At 31.4% G+C, this 12,272-nt stretch overlaps 4 protein-coding genes across 4 annotated transcripts; all 4 read right to left on the bottom strand.

Annotated features, from left to right (window-relative positions):
• Positions 1-924: 924 nt before the first annotated feature.
• Positions 925-1,662, bottom strand: LOC128959614 (cholinesterase 1-like). Its single transcript, XM_054305608.1, has one exon. It carries the CDS (start codon positions 1,660-1,662, stop codon positions 925-927), a length of 738 nt encoding a protein of 245 aa, XP_054161583.1.
• A 1,805-nt stretch (positions 1,663-3,467) lies between these two features.
• On the bottom strand, positions 3,468-5,695 carry LOC128960609 (acetylcholinesterase-like). The gene is made up of 4 exons (XM_054306730.1): positions 5,452-5,695; positions 4,598-5,366; positions 4,007-4,511; positions 3,468-3,645 (listed from the first exon to the last, which is right to left on the bottom strand). Exons 1-4 carry the CDS (start codon positions 5,680-5,682, stop codon positions 3,501-3,503), a joined length of 1,650 nt encoding a protein of 549 aa, XP_054162705.1. The 5' UTR covers positions 5,683-5,695; the 3' UTR covers positions 3,468-3,500.
• A 1,037-nt stretch (positions 5,696-6,732) lies between these two features.
• LOC128959613 (acetylcholinesterase-1-like) lies at positions 6,733-8,747 on the bottom strand (the record flags this gene model as incomplete). Its single annotated transcript, XM_054305607.1, has 4 exons — positions 6,733-6,874; positions 7,139-7,640; positions 7,728-8,490; positions 8,571-8,747. Coding segments are annotated over 4 exons (1,584 nt in total), but the record flags the coding sequence as incomplete, so codon positions are not given.
• Positions 8,748-9,437: 690 nt separating this feature from the next.
• On the bottom strand, positions 9,438-12,027 carry LOC128959588 (acetylcholinesterase-1-like). The gene is made up of 4 exons (XM_054305583.1): positions 11,764-12,027; positions 10,303-11,074; positions 9,712-10,216; positions 9,438-9,593 (listed from the first exon to the last, which is right to left on the bottom strand). Exons 1-4 carry the CDS (start codon positions 12,004-12,006, stop codon positions 9,452-9,454), a joined length of 1,662 nt encoding a protein of 553 aa, XP_054161558.1. The 5' UTR covers positions 12,007-12,027; the 3' UTR covers positions 9,438-9,451.
• Between the last annotated feature and the right edge of the window lie 245 nt (positions 12,028-12,272).

Here is a 12,272-nt window from a genome sequence, read left to right as displayed (position 1 = left end):
TATAATAAATTAAATAAATTTGTTAAAAAATAGGTGAGTTAAGCATTTTTTTAATAACAAAAAATTACTATAAAAAGTATGATTTCCACACACCATCGCACGTGTCGTCAAACACGTGTCGCATGATTTGAGTCATATTATGGGGATTCAAATTTTTAACCCTGGTCACATTGCACGATAACATATCAGCCCAATAGTTATCCATTACACTGATAGAAAAATTTTTAATAAACAAAAAAAATCAAATTAATAAAAATATCTAAAAAATAATATACAGTAATATATAAGTAAAGTTAGTTTAAAGCTTAGGTATAATGTTTTTATTTTTAATTTTTTATACCCAATTTTGGCAAAATCGGTCCACCATTTGACTGTCCATTGTGTTAGTAAGTAGTCCTCCTGGCTATAGCCAACCGGGTCGAGATAGGGCAGTCCAAACACAAACGGTATATCAGCTGAATGGCATACACCGTCCACTAGAGGATCGCAATCGTTTAGTCTATTATAATAGGAGGAACCGTAGGTCAGCTCATAAAAGTAGATATTGTTGTTGTTGTTGGCCTCCTGTTTGCTGCCGCTGTTGTGTTTGGCCAGTTGTTTGGCAAACAAATAGGTCGGACACTTAATAGTGAAATCGCCGGCTAAATCGCTAAACCGTTGAACTAATGCCCGGGAATCCGATTGATTGACATTTTTCAAGTAATAGTCCAATACTTTGTCGATATCAATACCGTGATAGACATCCAGTAGTTGAACGGCAAGTTTGAATGCGCCTACAGTTACGGTAATACTTGATTTATTAGGTAATAATTTTTTGACCGTTTCGTCTCCTTCGTCGGCCACCACACCGGCCATTAGATCAATATCTATATAACCGATCAACAAATATATATATATATATAATAGTAGTATTGTATCAATGGTTCAGCCGTTCAGGCCGTTACCTGAATTGTATAGATTTTTTTCAATAGCTAACTGTGCCCGCATAGGCAACAATGGACTATCAAATATCGGTAACGGTAGCCAACCGTTTAGTTTTGTCAACTCCTGGGCCTGGACTCGACGCAAACACTTTATCCATTGATGATCGTCTGAACAATTTAGCTTAACTGCCAATAGACGGGCAACTTTGAGTGCATCCGGTTTGCTGATTACATTACTGTCCTTAAACAACATCACAGATCCGCTTTGCATAATAGCCCTCTGGAACAACCCTTTGGACAGTGGCGACAGTATGTGCGCCATAACTGATACACTGCCGGCCGACTGTCCGAAAATTGTTACCCGATCTCTATCGCCGCCGAACCTATGGATGTTATCTCTAACCCATTTGAGACCCAACAGTTGATCGTATAGACCGACATTACCCGGTGCCTCATCACTGGCGCCGTACATAAACCCGAACTGTCCCAACCGATAGTTGACCGACACTACCACTACTCCCTGTGCTGCCAGTGCCGAACCATTGTATATCTTGGCAAATATAGATCCCGATGTTAGTCCCCCTCCATGTATCCAAAACATGACCGGTTTCAGACTGCTATGACTGTACCTATGTTTTGTTGTCGGTGGTGTCTGTCTCCATATATTGATGAACAGACAGTCCTCGCTGAACGTCAGGTTTCCATACATACGGCGCTCAACGTCTGTTAGTGTTTGCATACATGAGCCCTTGGCTTTGGTAGCGTCGATCACATCCTAAATAATAAATAACTAATTACAACAGTTTCTACACCCCAAGCACTGGTTAGCTTACTATACTGTGTTTGTATGGCACCGGATATGTAAACCTTAGGTCAGCGACAGGTGGTTCGGCATATGGTATGCCTAACCATTGATCAATCTTAGCGTCCAATAGTTTAGTCTGTATATGAATGGTCTGTCCGCGTACTACACCCGATGTTGTATTAATATCAACAATACTTACAGTATGACTATTACTAATTACTACAAGTAGTAGTAGTAGTAGTAATGATAATGAATATAAACAATATATACAAAACATATTTATTTATAAAAAAAATAATAATATATTACAATAAATAATAATTTATTTATTTATTTTTTGGATTAAAATTCATATCTTATAAATTTAATTGATTAATTGAATAAATTATTTAATTAAAAATATGATTATTTAGATTAAATAAGTTAATTAATTATGAATAAAATAATTTAATAATATTAATTAATATATGTTTTTAACTTTTCAATGTTATAGATGTTTAAAATTTAAAATAGTGGATGAATTGTATATTATTATTACTTAGTTTATATCTAATATATAATTATTATATTGTATAACACCTGGTTATATATATATACTTATAATTATAACAAACTGCTGAAAATAAAAATTCATAATTAAATAAAAAATTTCATAATAATTACTATTATTTTTTACTAATATAGTGTAAAACATGTTCAATATATAACATATTGTAACAATTATAATATTTTAAAATTAGTTGAATATTATTTTTTTTATATACAATAGTAACCCTTAAATAAAATAATATCAAATAAATTATGATTATTTTATTAAATTACAAAATATTAGTTATAAAAATATAATAAATTATTTACTTGACAAAAACAAACTAAATGATTTTTTTTTTGAAATTAAGATTTAGTATTAATAAATATTTTTAAACTTATTTTTTTTGTGTAAATTTATACAAAATAAAATCTGATTTCCATACCCTATCGCACGTGTTTGCAAACAAACACGTGTTGCATAATTTTGGACAGTTTTTAAAAATAATGAAAATCACTATATTATAAATTAGTAAACTATTTAGTATATATTTATACATATTTAACTTATATAATGTACAAATAATTTTGATTAATATTAAACAATACTATTAAAATAAAAAAAGTGATATTTTATTAATATTATTTTATTTACTTATTTTATTAACTTTTTTATAATTATCTATTTGCATAACAAACTGACTTTATTATACAATTATTTTTTTATAATACTATAATAATGAGAAAGTTAAAAAATAATTTTAAATATAATATATATTATATAATTATTATAAAATTAGATAATAATGCTTTATATGTATATATATATTTATTTATAATACTTAATAATAGGTTACATAACATACTGAGTAAATAACATAAAGTAAATATATAACAAAATAATATTATACTACATATTGTGTAGTGATAAGTAAGTACAGGTAAATTATAACAATTGAAATCAATAGGAAAATAAATAATAATCATCAAAATTAATATAAACTAAAGTATACTTTAAACCTTATAGAAAAATAATAATGAGTTTATTATTAATTTTAATTCATAGATAAAGTTAATGATAAAATCAAAAATTTTTATTACCAATATTTATATAATATATAATATTAATTATTATTTTTATTTTAGAAAAAAATAAATAAATGCTACTAATTTTGCTTTAATTAAATTTTTTAATATATATATATATATTTTATTATTTAATATGCATTTAAAAACAATAAAATTTATAAATAATATGATTTCCATATGCCATCGCACGTGTCGTCAAACACGTGTTGAATAATTTTGGACTGGTTTCTGGGGTTCCAATCTTTTACCTTGATCACATTATCGGATGATACCATTTGAGCCCAATTACTATCTAATTTACTAGATATAAAAAATAAAATAAAAATTATTTTACTATTTTATTTAAAAAAAAAATTATAATTTACAATTACTATAAAAACTATTTACTAAATTAATCTAATGTTATATACACTATACCATAGGTTATGGTAGGTTATACTACTACTACTACTATATTAATATAATATACTAAATACAGTATAAACAGTGTATATCATAAGCTTATGTATGTAGGTATTTATAATTAGTTAATATGATATTATTATTTTTAGGTTATATTTAAAATATCTAAAAATAATATACATTAATATAAGTAAACTTAGTTTAAGCTTAGGTATAATTATTTAATATTTTTAATTATTATTTATTTAAATTTTTATACCCAGTTTTAGCAAAATCGGTCCACCATTTCAATGTCCACTGAGTAAAATTGATGTCCACCTGACTATAACCATCCGGATACAGATAGGGCAGTCCAAACACAAACGGTATGTCCTCGCCATGGCATACGCCGTCCAATATCGGATTACAATCACTTAGTCTACCAAAATAATCGGAACCATAGGTCAGCTCATAGAAGTAGACATTTTGTTTAGTTGGTTGCCGCTGTTTGGCCAGTTGTTTGGCAAACAAATAGGTCGAACATTTCAGGGCCAGATCGCCGGCCAATTCGCCGAAACGGTTCTTGATTTCACGCGAATCCGATTGATTGACATTTTTCAAGTAAAACTCGATTAGTTTGTTGACATCCATATTATGATAGATACTGTCGAGTTGTTGGACAGCCTGTTTGAATGACTCAACAGTTACGGTTGAATTTTGTTTTAAAAAAATTTGTTTCAATAGATGTCCCTCATTGGCGGTTATACCGGCCAACAGATCGATATCTATAAACCCGATATAAATTTAAAGGTATTTATTATCAACAAAAAAAATATCAATAAAAATGTTTGACTTTGAAACCCTTTTTTACCTGAATTGTATAGATTTTTCTCGAAAGCTAACTGTGCCCGCAATGGCAGAAATGGACTGTCAAATACCGGTAGTATTACCAAACCGTTTTGTTTGACCAACTCCTGAGCGGACACTCCGCGCAAACACTTTAGCCATTTGTCGTCATCGGCTGAACAATTTAGTTGGACAGCCATTTCATGGGCCGATTTTAGTGCCTCCGCTTTACTGAGCACATCCCTGTCCTTATTCAACATCAACGATCCGCTTTCCATAATAGCTCTGCGGAACAAACCTTTGGACAGCGGTGACAGTATGTGCAACATTACTGACCAACTGCCGGCTGACTGTCCAAAAATTGTTACCTGATTTTTGTCGCCACCAAACCTGTGTATGTTATCTCTGACCCATTGGAGACCCAACAGTTGATCGTATAGACCGAGATTGCCCGGTGCCTCATCACTCCCACCGTACATAAACCCGAACTGTCCCAACCGATAGTTGACCGACACTACCACTACTCCCTGTGCTGCCAGTGCCGAACCATTATATACTTTGGCAAATATTGATCCACCTCTAAATCCGCCTCCAAATATCCAAAACATTACTGGTTTCAAGCTATCATAACTGTCCACATGTGTTGTTGTCGGTGGAAGTGATGGCGGTGTCTGTCTCCATATATTGATGAATAGACAGTCCTCACTGAGCGTCAGGTTTCCATATAGACGGCGGTCAACATCTGATAGTGTTTGCATACACGAGTCCTTGGCTTTGGTAGCGTCGATCACATCCTAAATAATATAATATACAGTATTTTTTTAATATAAAAAACTTAACACAAAGTTTTCAAAACAATAGCACCCGGTGTTAACTTACTTTACTTGGTTTGTAAGGCACCGGATATGTAAACCTTAGGTCACCGACAGGTGGTTCGGCATATGGTATGCCTAACCATTGATCTATCTTAGCGTCCAATAGTTTAGTCTGTATATGAATGGTCTGTCCGCGTACGACACCCGATGTTGTATTAATATCAACAGCGTTGACATTATTACTACTACTAATCACTACTACTAGTAATGATAATAATAAATTGAAATTAAACATATTTTTCTAATTAATTAATAAAATTTTTTATTTATATGAAGTATTTATATAAAATTTTTTATATTTTCATTATTTCAAATATCGTTTAAAATACGAATCAATATATAATTGAAATTAAATAAAGTTATTTATAGATAATGAAAATAAACTTTCAGTATTTTTTTTATTTAAACTTATCTATGTCAATAATTAGTTGTAAAAATATTTATCTAACTAACACTGTTATACTATAATAGGGTATATGTATGTTAATCATAACATAAATATAACGTTTAATAACATTATTTATTTTTAAAAAAAAATTACAAACTTTAACACAATTTAGTAAATATTATATATATATATACAGTATATTAATCAAAATAATTTAAGTGCAACTTATTATAAATAAAAATAGTTCATATTAAATGTTTGGAACCGAAACGGTTCGGGGTTCGGGTAACCGTCTAAATACGGGAACGGTTTTATTGACGGTTCAGTTTTAGAAACGGGTTTTTTTAAACTTAAAATAATAATTATTAATTAATTTAATAAAATACTGCTTTACTAAAAAATATTACTAAATTTTTAAATATACTATTATTTACTGTACTGTATTATATATAATAAATAATTTAATAATATAGTAAATATAAATATAAAAAATTAAAAATAAATGTACCCTGTACTAAAATGTACATACAAAACAATATTTTTTTTATTTAATTAATAATTTAAATAAATAATGGTTTGGTTGCGGGTTTCAAAAATTGGCTACAGTTTCTACCTCTAGAGTTAAAACTATTTTATTTTATTGAAATAGCTTTATTTAATCAATATGTTTTATTGATAACTACTACTACTACTACTAATAATAATAATGTAATAATAATAATAATACTTTAAGTTGATAATTATTTTTTACTTTATTATTTACATTATATAATATAATTATATATTTATTTTATTAAAAACTGTAAATTGTATTACTGTATAAAAATGTATAAATATATTTATTAAAAATTAAAAAAAAGTTATTTAGTATTTATTATATTCAGTAAATCTACATTACTATACAAAGTATGATTGCCAAACACCATCGCACGTGTCGTCAAACACGTGTTGCATAATTTTAGTCATGTTTCGGGGATTCAAATCTTTTACATTGGTTTCGGTGGCCGACAACATCTGAGCCCAATCGCTGTCCAGTTGACTAGATTTAAAAAAAAATAAATCAAAATAAAATATATTTAAAAATATTGTCATAAATATATATTTATTTATATATAGGTTATGGTAGATAATACTACTATTAAGTGTGTATAATATAAAGTTATTATTAATATTTAATTATTTTACTTATTATTATTTAATTATTATACTTATTATAATCTAATTATCATAAATATTATTATCTAATTATTATAATTATTGTTATTTAATTATAATAATTTAATTAATTATTATTATTGATTACCCAGTTTTGGCAAAATCGGTCCACCATTTCAGTGTCCACTGAGCTAAAGTATAGTCATCCTGGGTATAGCCAAACGGATAGATAAAGGGCAGACCCCATACAAACGGTATGTCCGATGAATGGCATATACCGTCTATTTTCGGATCGCAACCAATACGTCTACCAAACCAATCGCTAGCATAGGTTAGCTCATAGAAGTAGACATTGTTTACCGATTTCCGATGTTTGGCCACTAGTTTGGCAAACAAATAAGTGGGACATTTCAGTATCAAATCGCCGGCCATATCGCCGAATCGGTTCAATATTGTACGCGAATCCCATGGATTGATATTTTTCAAGTAAAATCCGGTAACTTTGTCGACATCGATATTATGATAGATACCGTCCAACAATCGGACGGCCAGTTTGAATGAGTCAACACAGACGGGAATGTTTAGCTGTAGAAACAGTTTAACTAATTCGTTGCCCTCATTGGCTGCTACACCGGCTAACAGATCGATATCTATGTCCAGACCGAGACCCAACCCCCGAAAAAAATCATAATAATTATTTCAACTAAAATTTTTTTGTTTTTAATCAAAACCAGTACCTGTATTATAAAACTTCCTCTTAAAAGCTAACTGTGCTCGCATTGGTAGTATGGGTGTACCATAGACTGGTGATGCTGGCAAATCGCCGGTCAGTTTTGCCAGCTGGTCGGCCGATACCCGACGCAAACACTGTATCCAATTGATGAACAGTCGGCAGCCAAACGATACGGCTATATCGCGGGACACTTTCAGCGATTCCTGTTTGCTGACTACATCCCTGTCCTTGTTGTACATCCATGAACCGCTTTCCATAATAGCCCGCCGAAATAGTCCACTGGACAGTGGCGACAGTATGTGCGACATTACTGACCAACTGCCGGCCGACTGTCCGAAAATTGTTACCCGATCTCTATCGCCGCCAAACCGGTGTATATTATCTCTGACCCATTTCAGTCCCAACTGTTGATCGTAGAAACCGACATTACCCGGTGCCTCATCACTGGCGCCGTACATAAATCCAAACTGTCCCAGCCGATAGTTGACCGATACTACCACTACTCCCTGGGCTGCCAGTGCCGAACCGTTGTACAGATCGGTAAATATAGATCCAGATACTAGTGAACCTCCGTGTATCCAAAACATAACCGGTTTCATATGACTGATATGATTGTTGAGTTTTGTTGTCGGTGATGGTGGTGTCTGTCTCCATATATTCATGAACAGACAGTCCTCACTGAATGTCAGGTTTCCATACTGTAGGCGATCATTGTCTGTAAATGATTGCATACATGAGCTCTTGGCTTTGGTAGCGTCGATGATATCCTAATAAATAATAAATTATATAATAATAATAATTACAGTATATTATTATTTAATATTTATATAGCACTTAATAAACTTACTTTAGTGTGTTTGTATGGCACCGGATATGTAAACCTTAGGTCACCGACAGGTGGTTCGGCATATGGTATGCCTAACCATTGATCGATCTTAGCGTCCAATAGTTTAGTCTGTATATGAATGGTCTGTCCGCGTACTACACCCGATGTTGTATTAATATCAACAACGGCGCTGACATAACTACTAATTATTATTAGTAGTAGTAATAATAAATAAATCATAGTTAATAATTACTAACTTAACTAATACTAATAATTTATACTATTATTGCAAATTGATATTTTAATAACTTTAATAAAATACTAATATAACACAATAATTTTTTGTTTTAATTTATTTGAAAAGTATTTATATAGTTTATATATATATTTATTTGATATATACTATATGTTTTAAAATAAATTGAATATTAAGATTAACTAAACTGTATATTGTAAACTTTATATACATTTACATTTAAATATTAAATTTTAGCTAAAAATGTATACTTTAAGTATTATTTATATATATATATATATATATCAAAATATAAGATAAAGATAGCAAATTTTAATAATATACCTGAATACTATTTTTAAAATAATAAATAAAATAAATATACAGGTATTATAATTGTTAATGCAAATATCATGTGATTTTATTTTGTTTAAGTTATTTCAATAAAAATATTTATTTTATTAGTTTGCAACTAAATAAATGCTAAATTATATAAATTACATTATATGAAAAAAATACTAATAATTAATATTACTAGTTATGTAATTGATAATAATTATAAAGTTAATAATGTATATATTTATATATATAATTTTTTTTATTAGATTATCATTTTTATAGTCAATTACAATTTACTGTCAATTAAAACTGTATATAAAATATAATCCTATAAAAAGTATGATTTCCAAACACCGTCGCACGTGTCGTCAAACACGTGTTCCAACATTTTAGTAATGTTTCGTGGATTCCAATCTTTTACATTGGTTTCGGTGGCCGACAACATCTGAGCCCAATTACTATCCAGTTTACTATACAGTATATATACAGTATATATAGATAATTAATTAAATAAATTTATACATATATAACACTATATAACATAATAATTGTTTTGTAATATAATAATAATATTAAATTATTGATTACCCAGTTTTAGCAAAATCGGTCCACCATTTCAGTGTCCACTGAGCTAAAGTATAGTCATCCTGGGTATAGCCGACCGGATCGAGTAGGGGTAGTCCCCATACAAACGGTATATCTGATGAATGACATACGCCATCAACTTTAGGATTACAACCGATTAGTTGGTCAAACCATTGGCTACCGTAGGTTAGCTCATAAAAGTAGACATTAGTTTCAGGTTTCAGATGTTTGGCGGCCAGTTGTTTGGCAAACAAATAAGTGGGACACTTGAGTATCAGATCGCCGGCCAGTTTGCCAAATTGGTTCAACATTGCCGGCGAATCCCATGGACTGATATTTTTCAAATAAAAATCACTGATTTTGTTGACATCGATATTATGATAGATATTTGAGAGTAGTTGGACGGCCAGTTTGAAGCCGACGACAGTTACCGTAGAGTTTTTATCGAGCAATAGCTTAACCAATTCGTGTCCTTCGCCGGCGGTCACACCGGCCATCAGATCGATATCTATTTGGATTACCGAAAGTAATAACAATAATAATAATAATTAAAAGCAATGCAAAAAAAAAAAGTTTTTTTTTCTGTATCCGTACCTGAATTGTACAGATTTTTCTCGAAAGCTAACTGTGCCCGCATTGGCAGGAATGGTGTATCATAGACTGGCGATGCCGCCAGACTGCCGGTTAGTTTGGTCAACTGGTCGGCCGACACCCGACGCAAACACTGTATCCATTGGTTTGGATCGAAACACTTGTTCAAAACGGCTATTTCAAGCGCGACTTTCAGTGCTTCCGGTTTGCTGACAACATCCCTGTCCTTGTTGTACATCAACGAACCGCTTTGCATAATAGCCCGTCGAAACAAACCTTTAGACTTCGGTGACAGTATGTGCTCCATCACTGACCAACTGCCCGCTGACTGTCCGAAAATTGTTACCCGATCTCTGTCGCCACCAAACCGCTGAATATTATCTCTGACCCATTTCATGCCTAATAGTTGATCGTAGAAACCGACATTACCCGGTGCCTGTTCACTGTCGCCAAACAGAAACCCGAACTGTCCCAACCGATAGTTGACCGATACTACCACTACTCCCTGTGCTGCCAGTGCCGAACCGTTGTATATTTTTCCGAATATGGATCCCGTTTTTAGTGAGCCACCGTGTATCCAAAACATAACCGGTTTCAGGTTATCATCATCTCTACTGGCCGCCTCCTGTTTGTTTGTCGGTGGTATCGATGTTGGTCTCCATATATTGATAAACAGACAGTCCTCGCTAAGCGTCAGATCTCCATACAGGTGTCGTTCAGTTTCGGAAAATGGTTGCATACATGAGCTTTTGGCTTTGGTAGCGTCGATTACATCCTAATAAATATCAATAATAATAATAATGAAAAATTGTTTTTTAAAACGGCACACATTCACACATACACATACATACACATACATACACATGCATACACATATATATATATATACATACATACATACATACATACATACATACATACATACATACATACATACATACATACATACATACATACATACATACATACATACATACATACATACATACATACATACATACATACATACATACAAACAAACATACATACACACATACGCATACACACACCGGTTAGCTTACAGTACTGTATTTAGTTGGCAACGGATATGTAAATCTTAGGTCACCGACAGGTGGTTCGGCATATGGTATGGCATGCGTATAGCACTCATAAGCATAGTTAGAGGAGTACCTACAAACAGTAAGTCAGCTTGGTAAGGGGACGATTCTTTGTACCCAAACTAGCTGTTACTTAATATTTGAAATGGCAATAAACAACAGTGGCTCACCAGGGAATCGATCCCCGGACGTCGTACCTCTATGTTGTTTCTCAGGCAACAAGTGCAAACAGCCGACGTCTTAGCTCACTACGCCATTGAGCCACGGACAAATATACACATATATAGATATACGCAGACACACACCACATACACACACATACACACACACACTTACACACACACACACCCTAGCACTGGTAGCTTACTTTTCTGTATTTATAGGGCACCGGATATGTAAACCTTAGGTCACCGACAGGTGGTTCGGCATATGGTATGCCTAACCATTGATCTATCTTAGCGTCCAATAGTTTAGTCTGTATATGAATGGTCTGTCCGCGTACGACACCCGATGTTGTATTAATGTCGACAACGGCACTGACATAACTACTAATTACTAGTAGTAATGATGATAACAATACAAAACTATTTATACCAATATTAGTACTCATAGTCAATAAAAATAATAATTTACTTTTAATATTTAATAACTTTTATTAATAACTTTTAAGAGTTATATTTTTCAGTATTTATATAATATATGATATCTTTTTATAAAAAAAATATTATTATTTTTGTTTAATTGGTTTAATCTATTTATTATTTAATCAAAAATATTAATATAATATAAAAGTAGTAGTAGTAGTATAAAACCTTTTTAGATAATTTACAAAATACTTTACTTTTAAAAAATAAATAAATCAAAAGTCAATTAAAA

Source organism: Oppia nitens, unplaced genomic scaffold (assembly GCF_028296485.1).
Source record: "Oppia nitens isolate AA-2021 unplaced genomic scaffold, nextdenovo-longstitch-racon4-pilon3 scaffold4_pilon_pilon_pilon, whole genome shotgun sequence".
In the NCBI taxonomy this organism is placed as follows: Eukaryota; Metazoa; Arthropoda; class Arachnida; order Sarcoptiformes; family Oppiidae; genus Oppia; species Oppia nitens.
The sequence above is the reverse complement of the archived record's forward strand: the minus strand, read 5'-3'. Positions and strand labels throughout refer to the sequence as shown.